Source organism: Cornus florida, unplaced genomic scaffold (genome assembly GCF_030987335.1).
Source record: "Cornus florida cultivar Cherokee Brave unplaced genomic scaffold, ASM3098733v1 CherokeeBrave_3.0.0_Hap2_Chr09, whole genome shotgun sequence".
Classification (NCBI taxonomy): Eukaryota; Viridiplantae; Streptophyta; class Magnoliopsida; order Cornales; family Cornaceae; genus Cornus; species Cornus florida.
Window position 1 is genome coordinate 69,797,981 of NW_026775579.1, and position 16,638 is coordinate 69,814,618.

The 16,638-nt window shown below is 39.6% G+C and overlaps 1 protein-coding gene across 1 annotated transcript; it reads right to left on the reverse strand.

The window, feature by feature from the left end:
- Positions 1 to 12: 12 nt before the first annotated feature.
- On the reverse strand, positions 13 to 15,586 carry LOC132274257 (uncharacterized oxidoreductase At4g09670-like). Its single transcript, XM_059775490.1, has 2 exons — positions 15,060 to 15,586; positions 13 to 778 (listed from the first exon to the last, which is right to left on the reverse strand). The coding sequence occupies exons 1-2, from the start codon at positions 15,519 to 15,521 to the stop codon at positions 158 to 160; spliced, it is 1,083 nt and encodes a 360-aa protein (XP_059631473.1). The 5' UTR covers positions 15,522 to 15,586; the 3' UTR covers positions 13 to 157.
- Between the last annotated feature and the right edge of the window lie 1,052 nt (positions 15,587 to 16,638).

Consider the following 16,638-nt stretch of genomic DNA (forward strand, 5'->3'; position numbering starts at 1 on the left):
AAAATAACAATAGAAAAGATAAATGTGATATTTGAATCACAACTCAACCTTGAAATTATACCATGCCAAATACATAATCAAACTCACAATGGGGTGAGAACAATTTAGATTTACACACAAGATCAATTTCAGTGGGAGGAGATCCGAAAATCCATATTTAATTCCCAACCTCGACGGGCTCGAAACCTTTCTCGATGGATGCCTTGACTGCATTCAGAACCATTTGTGTCTTCCTACTCAGAGTAGGCCACTTCTTCTCAGGTTTCAAACCATTTCTTTTAATACCTCCAACCAATCCAGAAAACTCCTTCACCATTAGAGCTTCCTGGGGAAGATCTGTCACGACAATGTGCTTGCTTGGCACTGGTACCCAACCTGTCACGAGTTCAGTGAACCCAGATTCGGAAGCAAAAGAAAATGAAGCCTTGTTCTCTTCAAAAGGGATAACAAAGTCGTTGAGATGCAAAGTTCCCTTCGTTCCAATAGCGGTGACATCCATGGTCAAGTGGGAGAGAAAAGAGCAATGGAAGGTTGCTACCTTCCCATCTTCCCAGTATAAAGAAGAGCCGCAAGATAGAATTACTCCTGCTTCGTTGAGAACAGGCTCACGCAGAGCTATTACCGATTTAGGTAGTTCAAAATCAGCTGCCCATAGGATTGACCTGATGGCATACCACCCAACATCACCAAGAGCACCAAGGCTATCAAGATCTGGCTTCACACGAATGTCATTCTTGAGAAAATCTGGGTCACTGGCAAATGTAAAGACGCTGTGTACCTGTGGGATTTACAAGAGATCATTTTTCTAGCAGATCACATTAAATACTTGATTAAGTGATTAAGAAGATGCATATTCAATTTGAAAACACATAATTCATCAACAATAAGGCCACATGACTCATGAATTCAACAAGAAAAAGGCTGTTATTTCAATCGCATGCATCATCAATGTGGAAGTAGATGGAATGGATTATCACAATATTTAAAAGAAGAAACGATATTCGTAATATAAACACAAGCCAAACTGTTGAAATGCAAGCATGTATCTTTATCTCATCCACCAAAACTCTCACACACACCAACCATTTGGGCACCACTGGTAGGAAAAAAAAAATTCCGCGTAAAGAGTCAATTAATTAAAGGGCTAGCTCAGTGTACGAGGCTCCCGCCACTGTGGGGTCTGGCACCAACCATTTGGACACCACTGGTAGAAAATAATCTTTCCCACGTAAAGTGTCGATTAATTAAAGGGCTAGCCCAAGGAACGAGACTCCCGCCACTGTGGGTCTAGGGAGTGTCATATGTGCGATATCACCCCTTCACTAATTACAAAAGGTCTTCAGATTAAAACCTCCTTGTTCATGATACATGACTATGTAGTGAACTCTATACTCATCTTTCAATGATGCAAACATCACCCATTTCCAGCAACTCATTCCCCCGCCTACCTAGGCAAAGGTTGGCCAATTTGGAAGAAAAACAAGAATGATTAGTCTCTCTGTGTGTTTGTTTGTGTGTGTGAGAGAGAGAGGGTGGGAGAAGGAAGGAGGACGAAGGGTATCAAGAATGGCTTATGCCATATGAATGGAAGGATATGATTCAATTTCTCACTCCATAGCGGAAAACGCAGCTGGTAATTTCAAAATATTTCCCTCACTTTTCGAAATTGACTGCTGTTGTATGTTGGAAAACTCCAAATGAGCTCAATTCAAGAGGGTCAGTCATGCAAAAAGAAGAAAAGGATGCAAAAATATGTCTGTTAGAGAATCAAGATCAACATCTGTTTCAAGCATCAAAGAGAAGTGGGGTAAGTTAGTTGCAGAAGTCAAATCATTACATAGTTGGCTTATTTTTGCCTACGAACACAGCATTGATATCTTTATGGTTGAAAATCCCTCCAACCTTACAAGAATGATTCTTTATAATGTTGCCGAAGAGAAGAACTATAATGAATAGAGTCATCCGAAAGCAATAAACATTTTACAAAATATAAGATTCAAGTTTTACTCATTTATTTCTTGTGATCCACATTAATGCATATAGCTTGAACAGACTTTAAAAAGATATGCAGTCCAGTTTGATCGTGTGCGTGTGCGTGTGCGTGTGCGTGTGCGTGAGAGAGAGAGAGAGAGTCAAGGATCAGTACAGCTATAAGAGTGCAATCAGTTCATTTTGTTGATGAGAGCGAATGATTAGAATCTGTAAGTATATGCTTTGGAAAGACAAGTGGATACCCCACACTTAATTTTCGGGGAGACTCTCATGCCTAGTCTTTGAGAATTCTATAAAGTTGTTTGATCATATTATTTGAATTGATATTATGTCCCATTAAATGCCCTTCTTTGCAGGTGTTTTAACTCTGGAGTTTCCAATGAACTTCCCTCACAAATCTTGGAAGGAAGTGCCTCTGGGGAAACATAGCGTCTCGGATGAGCCACCTAGGCTAGGGTGGCAGAGCCTAGTAATTGAAGCTCAAGGATGTTTTGGCTTAGGGATGGTTGGTAATGAAGATCAGGTCATTTCTTAAATACAACCTTTTCTTACTCCCATACCCTTCCTCAAACACAACCTTCTCTACCACGGTGCACCTCGAATGCACCTTTTCCCAACTCCTCAGATATCATTGTCTTTAGTTCTCTAATTACATTTAATGTGATGACAACTCCATGGAAGCAAGGCTGACATGCATTCAATACAATATATGATTACTTTGATCTCATTATGACTTCCTTGAATTGACCTCTATATACCGACTGTAGGCCCTTATGCATTAGACCTTGGGACCTTGGAAAATGACCATTTTACCCTCGTTCTTTCCCACTATAAGTAGGACCCTTCACCCCCTCATTTAATACTCTTCAACCACCTGAACCGAAGCACAAACTCTCTCTATAGCAGACATTTCTCTCTCTAAACTAGCATCCCTCTTATCTCTACTTGGATTTTCTAAGGCTTCACACACTTGTTGAAGTTTATATGTATACTTTCTGGGGTCACTTTCCAAGGTCCTGGCCAGCTCCTCGAAAGCTCACATTGTGACCCTGGAAACACCTTGAACCATGGGATGAACTCTCACTCTAACCTGTATCTTCTAAGGCCTTGGACACCTTGATTGGGGTTTACACTTATATCTCCCAAGGTGTCTCCCTGAAGTCTAGACCAACTCCTTGGAAGCCTACCCTTGGAGTCTGGAATACTCTGCACTATGGAACCATCACACACTCCGGACTTCCAATCCAAGCATCATACGACAACTTGAGGAACTACCTCCTTTAATACCTAGTCTCCCATCCCCTGGACTTCCCTGCACTTTCACCTTGGCCACCTCATCTTTAGACTATTGTTGTACATCCAAATCATTCCTCGAATCCTCTAACAAGTGCAGTAATGGAGTTTATCACAAATTTCTCACACTTTACACCTTGGACTTCCAAGAAATTTAGTCCCCCCAGTCCCTCAGATCCCTGGTTCTTTAGTTGTCTAATCACATCTAATGTCCACAAGTCTGCCATGCATATAATGCACCTGGACCCTCATGATGGCTACCTTAACTCAACCCTAGACCTAAGTATATAGATTTCAGAAATTACCACTCAAAAAAATGTCATACAAAAAATAATAATAATAATACTTTTACCATACTTGCAAATATTGTCGCCAATGAGTTCGCACAAGTAGCAAAGGTGCTTGCTTGGCAAGAAGGCCATTAGAAAGTTAAAACGCCAGAACTGTAATTACCCATTCTTCAATCAAGGAAGTTTCTGTCTTTGAGAAACATGTGTCTTTGCGCATTTGGTTAGCAGACAGTTGAGAAAATTGGTGATAAAATCGTATTTCTTGAGGTAATTTTTTGAAAGTAAAAAGAGGTTATAGAGTGTTCAAAATCGAGAGAGAGAGAGAGAGAGAGCATAACACATATACTGTATATTCAACACTCTAACCTAATAAGCCTGTGTAGGCCTATATATGTTGAAACACTTATATGTATATATGCATTTAGGTTGGGGTCTTATGGTAATTAGATATAGGGTTTGTGGCTGTTATGTAATTAGGCCTTTATTGTATTGTATTGTATATAAACTCTCCTTATGTTTTAGGGTTTGTATAATGAAAATATGAGAAGTTACTTCAGAGGCTCTCTCTTACGGTCTCTCTCTCTCTCTCTCTCTATCTGTGTATTTCTACAATATACATATCTTCATTTTTACATGGTATCAGAGCGGATCAAAATTGTGAGTGTGGGAAATTGCAATTGTATTGTTCTTGTATAGATCTATAGAGTTCAGAGCTCACGACGGTATAGATCTGTTCGCGACGGTGGTGTTGTTGCCGTTTTTGGGTGTCGACGAGCTCGCCGCCATTTCTCGTCGTCGTCGCTCGTCTCTCGTCGTTTGGTCTCAGATCTGAAACCCAGTTTTGTTACTCGCCGCCTTCTCTTGCCGTCGCTGCTTGCTGCTTGGTCACCGGCGGCTGTCGTCGTCGTTGCTGGTCGTTGTTTGGTCACCGACTGCTGTTGCGAGGTGCATCGCTGCTTGCTTATTCCATCGTCGTTGCCGCTGCCGCTGCGTACTCGCCGGAGAGTTGAGAGACGAATGGTGTTTGGCTACAGGTGCTCGCTATCCTAATCCAGGTTAATATAAACCGGATTTGTTTCGGCCCGATCCAAGGTCCGGCCCGCTAGACCCGATTCAGGATCTGGCCCGTTCGACCCGATCCAGGATCCGGCCCGTTAGACCCGATCCAGGATCCGGCCCGATTCTCTTGCCGGGTCTGTTCCGCACCGAATCTTCTTTTGTTCGCGGTTAAACTCTGGTCTTGCCTTCTCGTGTGCAACAGCCTCTTTGGTAACTTGGCAAAGATAAGTTTTCTTTTTCTTTTCATATTCACATCTCCATGCCGGAAGATTCAAATGTTGCCTCTGGGTCTTCTGGAGTTAAATCTTCTGCAACATATGTTGATCCTATTGGGCTGCAAATTACATCTATGAAATTAAGTAATTCCAATTACTTACTATGGGCTCAAGCAGTAAAGATTTCTTTAGGTGCCCGACGAAAGCTGAAGTTTATTACTACTGATCCTCCATCAAAAACATCAGCAACATATGAGGAATGGGAAACTGATAACTATATGGTTATGTCTTGGTTGTGGAACAGTATGGAACCTTCAATTGCATCCACCTTTATGTTTGTCAACACTGCCAAGGCAATCTGGGATGCAGTTAAAGAAACTTATTCCATGGACACAAATGTTTCGCGCATATATTCTTTGTATGAAAAGATATTTCATTCTCGTCAATTTGACTTCTCTGGTCAAGGGCTTGGTGAGTATTACAGTAATTTCAAAAGCCTGTTAGATGAGTTAAATCAGTACCACCCCTTGACTACTGATCCTGATGTTCTCAAGCGACAACGTGAGGAATTTTCTGTTTCAATTTTTCTTGCTGGTTTGCACCCGAACCTTCATAATATTCGGGACCAGATTCTTGCGGGTGATGGAGGACTTCCATCTTTGGGTAACATTTACTCCCGCCTACTTAGGGTTTCAGAACAATCACATGTGACACCCACTGGAATGAAAGAAAATTCAGCTATGATGATTCCTTCTATTTTTCCACAGTCCTCTAGAGGTCATGATAGTTCTACTGGCAACAGAGGGTATGGTGGAAATTCAGGAGATATTCCTAGTGGCAACAGAGGGTATGGTGGAAATTCAGGTAGTTCTCGTGGCGGTAGTGGCCGCGATAGAAGTCGCAATCGCCGTGGTCGTGGACGTAGTGACACTCGTATGTGCAGCCACTGTAAAGGTACTAACCATTCTGTTGAGAACTGTTAGACTCTTCATGGGAAACCAGCATGGGCAAATCAAGCAGTATCTTCCTCTGACCTTGCGGGGTCTCATCCCTCTCTTGGTCAGACTTCTGTATTACCATCACCTGCAGCTACTAGTGACACTGTGACACTATCACTATCACGAGCTGAGTTCAGTGCTTTGATCAACCGGACACATCCCAACTCTACTGATGTAGTTAATTTTGCGCAATCAGGTAATATTGCATGCTTGTCCGATTTACAGACTTCAACATCCCCCTTGGGTCATTGACTCTGGGGCTTCTACCCATCTCACAGGTGATGCCTCTCTATTTTCTAACTTTCAGAAGTCTAGTTCCTCATCTTTTGTTACTCTGGCTGATGGTAGAACATGTTCCATTATTGGCCAGGGAACAATTAAATTAACCCCATCCATTTCTTTATCCTCTGTGCAATTAGTTCCAAATTTTCCTTTTAATTTATTATCTGTAAGTAAATTGACTCAAGCTCTGAAGTGTTTTGTCACATTTTATCCTTCGTCTTGTGTCTTTCAGGACCTCAACACAAAACAGACGATTGGTGGGGGCAGTAACAGAAATGGCCTATACTATTTGGATTGCAAACCTTCCACTGTTGCTTTACATTCCCAGATGTCTGTGTACCAGTGGCATTACCGGTTAGGTCATCCCTCGTTGCGGTATTTGAAGTCTGCTTTGCCTTTCCTTGAGTCGGTACCTATTTTAAATTGTGAGTCTTGTCAGTTGGGTAAGCACCATAGAGTGTCGTTCCCTCCTCGTATTGTTAATCGTCGGTCTTCTTTATTTGAATTAGTACATACGGACATTTGGGGTCCCGCTCGTCACACTAGTCACTCAGGTTTTTCTTATTTTGTTGACTTGGTTGTTTTTAATGAAAGACCGTTCTGAACTGTTTTCCATATTTCAAATATTTTTAAAAGAAATTGAGGTCCAATTTGGGTGTGTTATACGCACTTTACAATCTGATAATGCTATGGAGTATGTCAAAGGTGCTATTTCTAATTTTTGTGACTCCCGTGGTATTTTGCACCAAACTTCTTGTTCTTATACTCCTCAACAAAATGGCGTAGCTGAACGGAAAAATAGGCATTTAATTGAAATAGCTCGTACATTGATGATACATATGCATCTTCCAAAAGCATTTTGGGGTGATGCTGTTTTAACTGCTTGTTATTTAATTAATCGTATGCCATCTTCCGTTCTTAATTGGAAATGTCCTTACTCCTTTGTTTTTCCTACTCGACCATTATTTGCATTGCCGCCTCGTGTTTTTGGGTGTGTGTGCTTTGCTCACATATTACGTCCTGGGGCTGATAAATTGTCTCCTCGTGCCATTAAATGTGTCTTTATTGGATACTCTCGGACTCAAAAAGGTTATAAATGCTGGGATCCTAGCACTCATAAGGCTTTTGTATGCATGGACGTTACATTTTTTGAGGATACTCCTTATTTTTCTTCACATAGTTAGTCTTTAGATACCGAGCTGCTGCTTCCGTTACCTGTTGTGTCAAATTCATTACCCTGTGACCCACCACAATCACCTCATGTGCCACCGCCTCTTCAAGTGTATAGCCGTCGATCACGAGTAGCCCCCCCCCCAATTGTCTACTTCTATTGAGGCTCCTCCTGCTACTGATGATCTTCCTATTGCATTACGTAAGGGTGTTCGCTCCTATGTCACTGCACACCCCATATCTAACTTTGTTTCCTATAAAAAGGTATCGCCCTCATTTTCTTGTTTTTTATCCACGTTATCTGCTACTGCTGTTCCAAAAACTGTACAGGATGCTCTATCTGATACAGCTTGGCGCAAAGCCATGATAGATGAAATGGATGCTCTTCATCATAATGGGACATGGGATCTTGTTTCCTTACCCCTCGGTTCCAAAACGGTTGGTTGTAAGTGGGTCTACACTATCAAATATCTCCATGATGGATCTGTTGAGCGATTAAAGGCTCGTCTTGTTGCAAAGGGATACACACAAACCTATGGTATTGATTATGATGAGACCTTTTCTCCTGTTGCGAAAATTTCTTCTATCCGAATCCTTATTTCTATTGCCGCCAATCGTAATTGGCCATTGTTTCAATTAGATGTGAAAAATGCTTTCTTACATGGTGACTTACATGAAGAGGTTTACATGGAGCAACCACCTGGATTTGTTGCTCAGGGGGAGTCTCGTTATGCTGTATGTCGACTTAAAAAGGCCCTGTACGGATTGAAACAATCTCCAAGGGCTTGGTTTGGAAAATTCTCCGAGGCGGTACTTTCCTTTGGCCTTAACAGATGTGAGACAGATCATTCGGTATTTCACCAACATACTAAAATTGGCTTTATATTTCTTGTGGTATATGTAGATGATATTGTTATAACAGGTGATAATTCTGACGGCATTGCAAAGTTAAAATTGTTCTTGCAGAATCGGTTTCACACAAAGGATCTAGGCAAACTCAAATATTTCTTGGGTATTGAGGTTGCTAGATCCAAGGAAGGTATAAGTCTATCTCAAAGAAAATATGTGTTGGACTTGTTAAAAGAAACAGGTATGTTAGGTACTCGCCCTGCTGATGCTCCTATGAACCCAAATATAAAATTATTACTTGATGAGGGTGATTTATTTTACGATCATGGCAGATATCGACATCTAGTTGGGAAATTAATTTATCTCACTATCACCCGACCTGACATTTCATATGCAGTTAGTGTTGTAAGTCAGTTCATGAGTGTTCCTAGAGTACCACATTGGAATGCTGTTCTTCAAATTATTCGATATCTCAAACAAGCTCCAGGTTTTGGATTATTATATAAACCTAATGGTCATCTTAATGTGACAGGTTTCACAGATGCTGACTGGGCTGGCTCTCCCTCAGATAAGAAATCTACTACAGGCTATTGTACACTTGTTGGTGGAAACCTTGTTACATGGAAAAGTAAGAAGCAAACAGTTGTAGCACGGTCTAGCGCTGAAGCAGAATACAGGGCGATGGCCCATACCTCTAGTGAGTTAACGTGGATTCAACACTTTCTTGAAGAACTTGGGTTAATAGTCAAGACTCCTATTCCACTGCTATGTGATAACCAAGCAGCTATTCACATCGCATCCAATCCGGTTTTTCATGAAAGAACCAAGCACATTGAAGTTGATTGTCACTTCACTCGAGAGAAAATATTGAGTGGAAATATTTCTACTCCATTCGTGAAGTCTGAAGACCAACTAGCTGATATGTTTACTAAGGCTCTTGGTCATAATCGGTTAAAAATAATTTGTTCCAAGCTAGGATTATATGATATATATTCTCCAGCTTGAGGGGGAGTGTTGAAACACTTATATGTATATATGCATTTAGGTTGGGGTCTTATGGTAATTAGATATAGGGTTTGTGGCTGTTATGTAATTAGGCCTTTATTGTATTGTATTGTATATAAACTCTCCTTATGTTTTAGGGTTTGTATAATGAAAATATGAGAAGTTACTTTAGAGGCTCTCTCTTACGGTCTCTCTCTCTCTCTCTCTGTGTATTTCTACAATATACATATCTTCATTTTTACAATATATAAAGGGTACAAGTCTTGCATAATAACACAAGGGTCCTATTAACTACATGTAATTACATAATGACCCAACATATATATATATAACTTCTAACACTCCCCCTCAAGCTGGAGAATATATATCAAATAATCCCAGCTTAAAACAGATAGTTCTTAATTATGACCCAATGCTTTGGTAAACATATCAGCTAATTGATCTTCAGACTTCACAAATGGAGTAGAGATGCTCCCACATAATATTTTTTCTCGAATGAAGTGACAATCAACTTCAATATGTTTGGTCCTCTCATGAAACATAGTATTTGATGCAATGTGAACTGCTGCTTGATTATCACAGAACAATGGAGTAAGAGCTTCAACTGTCAACCCAAGTTCTTTTAGAAAATGTTATATCCATGTCAACTCACTAATGGTATAGGCCATTGCCCTATACTCAACTTCAGCACTAGATCGAGCTACCACCGTTTGCTTTTTACTTCGCCATGTAACTAGATTTCCTCCTACAAATGTGCAGTAGCCTGTAGTAGATCTCTTATCTGAAGGAGAACCGGCCCAGTCGGCATCTGTAAAACCTTCCACCTTGAGATGACCATTTGGTTTATATAGTAACCCAAAACCTGGAGCTTGCTTGAGATATCAGAGAATCCGAAGAACAACAATCCAATGTGGCATTCTAGGAGCTCCCATGAACTGACTTACAACACTAACAGCATATGAAATATCAAGTCGAGTGATAGTGAGATAAATTAATTTCCCAACAAGGCGACGAAATCTGCCCAGGTCATTAAATAGATCACCCACATCAGCTACAAGTTTTGTATTTGAATCCATAGGAGTATCAACCGGACGACCACCTAACATACCTGTTTCTTCTAATAAGTCCAACACATACTTTCGTTGGGATAAACTTATACCCATCTTGGATCTAGCAACTTCAATACCCAAGAAATACCTAAGTTTACCCAAGTCTTTAGCGTGGAATTGATATTGCAGAAACAACTTCAACTTAGCAATGCCTTTAGAATCATCACCTGTGATCACAATATCATCTACATACACCACAAGAATTATGAAGCCAGCTTTAGTGCGCTGGTGAAATACCGAATGGTCAGTCTGACACCTGTGAAAACCAAACTTTAATGCTGCCTCAGAGAATTTTCCAAACCAAGCCCATGGAGATTGTTTCAATCCATACAGGGCCTTTTTAAGGCGACAAACAGTGTGAAGATACTCCCCCTGAGCAACAAACCCAGGTAGTTGCTCCATATAAACCTCTTCTGCTAAGTCACCATGCAAAAAAGCATTTTTAACGTCTAACTGAAACAGAGGCCAATGTCGATTAGCAGCAAGAGAAATCAAAACACGAATAAAAGAAATCTTAGCAACAGGGGCAAACGTCTCATCATAGTCAATACCATAAGTCTGGATATAACCTTTGGCAACAAGGCGGGCTTTTAAACGCTCAACGAACCCATCTGGAAGATACTTCACAATATATACCCAACGACAACCAACAGGTTTGGCACCTGGAGGTAATGGAACAAGAGTCCATGTGCCATTCTTATGCAAAGCATCCATTTTATCTTGCATGGCTTTCCTCCAGCCCGAATCAGACAAAGCATCTTGCACAGTCTTTGGAACAAATGTAGTAGACAACTTAGAGGAAAAACATGAGAATGATGGCGATAAGGAATTATAAGAGACATAATGAGCAATGGGATGTTTAGTAACACACGAGCGAGGAGCTTTACGAAGTGCAATCGGCAAGGAATCAGACACATTGGAATTTGTCGAATCCAAAGACTCTGAAGATGATGGAGGAGGCACGACAGCAGATGGCTTTGGTCTTCTTTTGTCCACCTGTAACGGGGCAGGTGAACGAGAGCTGGGTTGAAGAGAAAGTGAGGGAAGAGGAACCGCAGGAAGAGGCGACTCAAGAGTGATATCAAGAAGTGAATCATTATCTGAAAAATATGGGATGAACTCACAAAAGGTTACATCCGCGCTAATAAAGTATCGTTGAGAAACAGGACTATAGCAGCGATAACCTTTATGAGAACGAGAGTAGCCAAGAAAGACACATTTTGTGGCACGAGGGTCTAGTTTATCAAAACCAGGACCAAGATTGTGGACATAACATACACATCCAAAAACTCTAGGAGGAAGAGAAAATAAGGGAGAATCAGGAAATAAGATAGAATATGGAGATTTGCCATCTAATACAGATGATGGCATACGGTTAATAAGAGACAGGCAGTAAGAACAGCATCACTCCAAAACCGTTGGGCATACGCATATGAAACAAAAGAGCACGGGTTACTTCTAAGAGGTGTCGATTCTTACGTTCTGCAACTCCATTTTGTTGAGGAGTATAAACACATGAATTTTGATGAATAATTCCTTTTTCACTAAGATATGTATCAAAGGGGTTTGAGGAATATTCCTTAGCACTATCAGAACGTAGAATACGAATTGGGCATCCAAACTGAGTTTTGACTTCTTTGCGAAATTTTTGAAAAATTAAAAATAACTCAGAACGATCTTTCAATAGAAACAACCAAGTCAGGCGAGAATAATCATCCACAAAAGTCACAAAATAATGAAATTTATTAATTGAAGAATGCTTTATTGGACCCCATACATCTCAATGAACCAAATGAAAAGGACTAAAGACACGATTAACCCTAGACTTGAAAGACACGCGATGGTGCTTACTAAGTTGACAAACTTCACATGACAAGAATTTCAAATGACTAAGACTAGGAACTTGATGCTTCAAAACTTAAAGTGACGGGTGACCAAGACGACAATGCCACTGGAATGGAGACAGAGAAGACTGAAGAGCCATAGGATAAGGTTCCAAATCAAAATAATATAAGCCACCAGCTTCATGCCCCGACCAATCTTCTTCTTCGTCTTGAGATCCTGAAACACACAAGAAGTAGGATCAAATGTAACAAAGCACTGGAGAGATTTAGTAAGCTTACTGATAGACATTAAATTAAAGGAAACTGCGGAACATATAAAACAGATGAGAGAGACAAGGAATCACTAAGTTTAGTAGTCCCCGAACCTAAAACTTGAGTGGATGAACCATTAGCAAGAGTAACACGTTGAGAAGAAGGGACAGAATTAAAATCAGATAGACGAGAAGAAAATCCAGTCATATGATCGGATGCTCCAGTGTCTATGATCCAAGGACTGCGAGTGGAAGACAATAGACACGTGTGCGCATTACCTGACTAGGCAAAGGTAGCCGTGGAAGTTGAATTAGATGCTTGCTTATAAGACAAAAACTGATTATACTCACCCCGTGGAACCGGGACTGTTTCTGATTCAGATACGTTGTGAGATGGAGAAGCAACATCATTCGGAGAGGAGGAAACTTGATTGGCATAACCAGATGGTTTGCCATGAAGGTCCCAACAATAGTTCACAGTATGATTAGAAAGGCCACAATGAGTACATTTTCGTGGTTCCCTGCCACGACCACGTCCTCCCCGTGAATCACGACCACCACAGGTGGAGCGTCCCCCACGACCTCCACGATAAGCATTATGTTCACCCTTTGAAACTACCAAAGCTGAACTCTCACCACTCTGCCCAAAATTCAAATTTGAGGTGTCACTGGCAAGTGTAGCGCGTTGAAGTCGAGAGAACACCTCAGCAAGAGAGGGAAGGGTGGGACTGCCCATAATCTGTGCACGAAAAGGCTCATATGTTGATGACAGACCGATGAGAAAATAGACAACATTAAAGTCCTCACGTTGTTGTTGCATACTGCGAACATCAGCAGTAATGGGCTGATACATATTCAGCTCCTCATAGACTCCCATAACTGTGGAATAATACGCCTCTATACTATGATTACCTTGTTCAAGATGGAAGTACTGCTTACATAGCTCATAAACACGAGTGATATTACCTGTCCCATAATACAATTGCTGCAATCTGTTCCATATCTCCTTGGCAGTATCCAAGTAAAGTAAAGTGGAATTGATTTGGGATTCAATACTGTTTAACAGCAGAGAGATGATCTGAGTATCTTCCTTTTCCCATGCATCAAAAGAAGTATCAGTTTCCTTGGGTTTATCTTTAGTCAGATGATTGCCAAGACCTTTGCCTTTGAGAAAAATTGCAACAGATTTAGCCCACAATATGTAGTTCTTCCCATTGAGTTTAACTGAAGTCATGGGAGAATAAATACTTAATGTGGGAGAAAGCAAATCTGAACATGACGCCATATTTAATCCAGGAAAACAGAGAAGAAGAGGGAAAAAAAATGCAGAATTTGTATTCTGGCCAAACCTGGGAACGAGCCGGATCCTGGACAAACGGGTCGGATCCTAGGCAAACAGACCGGATCTGGGCTATCCCTGGTTTAGTAAACCGGAATTGGAATAGCTATCCCAAGTTTAGTAAACCAGGGTTGGAATAGCATAACCGTGTAGCCAAACACGGGTCTTCTTCTTCACACCTTCACAAACACCGGTGTACAACACGGCGGAAGCGACGGCAACCCAATCACAAGCAGCGGCTGCCGACGGCAACCCAATCACAAGCAGCGGTTGCAACTTCCGGCCAAAAAACCAACCTCACCTCTGCAAATCGAGATGGCAGATGTCGGCGAGCTCGCTGACAACTAAAGAGGAGCTACCGGCGACAACAAAGAAAGCAGAGACGATGACGAACAAGCTTCAGATCTGATGACGACGAACGAGGCTGCAGATCCGACTACGGTGAATAAGGAATTGCCGATGACGACGAATGAGAAGCTGCCGTCAGAGACACCAAAACCACAATCGTGATTCTGATTGCGATTCAGATCTTATACAAGAACAACCCACCTACTGACTCTCACACCCATAATCATTTTGCTCTGATACCATGTTCAAAATCGAGAGAGAGAGAGAGAGAGAGCAAAACACATATACTGTATATTCAACACTCTAACCTAATAAGCCTCTGTAGGCTTATATATAAAGGGCACAAGTCTTGCATAATAACACAAGGGTCCTATTAACTAAATGTATTATGAACAAGAAAAACAAGACAAGCCATGTTTTGAATTTTCACCACATAAAAGTCATTTTGATAGGCCAACAAAATGCCATATTGATTGGGAATGAGTAGTTTTTTATGAGTAGTGACCAGAAATATCCATTATATTTTTATAACTACAAATCATTAGGCAAGCTAATGCTTCACAGAATTGATGCAACTGCAAATACTAATGAAAATAAACTATTAATGTATCATCTTTCTCAATGACTGTGAGCTAAAAGCATTTTAGATATTAAACAATAATAGTAAAAAATAAGATTGGAATACAAGAAAATACATACATATGTATATATATACACACACACACTTTTTCAATCTTCAATCAAGCAACCATATTCATTTCCATCAAAAAAATAAAATAAAATTAAATTAAATTAAAATCACATATTGATTTCCAGTTCAGATTACTTATTAAAAAATAATAATAATAAAATTAAAAAATTAAAGAAAAATCCCCTATATCCAAAATTGGGTAATTATTGAAAAACATAAATAACAAAAAAGTAACTAAATGGTTAATTAATAACAAAAAGCAACTAATTTCAATAAATATACACCCACATACTAAATGTAAATGCTAATTATCAATATACATACCGATTTAAGTGCCCCGAAACGGTGAGAATCGGAGAGAAACTCTTTCATCTTGGCCGTCCGAGGGTGATGCATCCACATGGTAGCATCCATGAACTGCACACCATTGGATTCACACGCCTCGATAATCGTGTCGAACTCGGCCACGTTGAGAGCCACCGGCTTCTCGAGCAGCAAGTGCTTCTTCTTCTGGGCGGCGAGCAGCGCCCACCGCGCGTGGAGGCTGGTGGGAAGAGGGACGTAGACGGCGTCGATGTCGGGGTCATCGAGGATGGCCTCGTAGCTGCCGTAGACCTTGACCGCCGGAGGGAAGCCGTTGGCGGCAGCGAATCTGGTGGCCTTGTCGATCGAGCGGCTGCCAACGGCGGCGATGGTGGCGTTCGGCGCGAGTGTAATTGCTCGCGATACCTTGCGTGCAATTTCGGCACAGCCAAGGATTCCGAATCGAATCGGCGTTTCTGCCATTTTTCTTTGAATGCTGACGTTGAAAAGAGAGAAACAAAGTACAGTCCCACAGTGGTAAGGAGTGATCTGTTTCAGTACTTAAAATAGGAAAATTAAATCATATGTTAGGACAAAATATAAATTACCATATCCGTCTCAATTTAGTTGTGGTAAATTAGTCCTCAACTTTCTAAATTTACATATCACATTTTCATATAGAATAAAGGTAACATGCAAAAAAAAAAAAAAAAAAACTTTTCCAAATTATTGACTTTTTTCAATTAACCCCCCTAAATTAAAAATTATTCCCTAAATTATTAATTTATTATAATTAAGGACAAATTCATCACAAAAGTCTATTTTACCCTTTCTTATTAAATTTTTATTTCTTATTAAATTATTTTTTATTATATTTTTTCTTATTTAAATATTAATTATATCATTTACCTTAATTTTATAATTAGTATCAATTGATTATAAAAATGGAAAAAAAATAAATGGATTTGTAGCTATTATTTTCTAAAATTATTAACTTATTATAATAAAACTTATTAAACTCACTTGAAAAAAAAAAAAAAAAAAATCAGTATAAAAAATATCTTCTTTTTCAAAAAATATTCATAAAAATTTAATAAATTACATAAATAAATAAAAATATATCTTCTTTTTGATGTAATATATTCATGAAAATTAAAAAATTACTTAAATTGTTTCAAAATTTTCTATTTAAGATTTTTATTTAAATAATTAATTTAAAAAATTAAAGGCAAACTTATGCAAATTTAATGAAGAATATTTCATCAAATTAATATGAATTTTTTTCAGAATTTTTTTCAACAAGAAAAATATATCAAGTGTAATTCAATAAGAAATGGTATTATGGTCATTTAATGAAAATAGGTAAGTTAATGGGATATTTTGCAACTAAATGTGATAGTTTAGAAGGTTTTATGTACAAAACATAGTTCAAATGACAAAGAAAAAAAAAAATCTGCAAATGACAAAGATATTCTCATATTCAGTTTTATCTTCTTTTCATACTTTTCATTTTTCTCTTTTTACGATTTCAAATTGTGAAATCGTTCACGTACACTCTTTTCACTCTTTTGCAAATTTGGGTTTGAATTCTCTCTTTTTC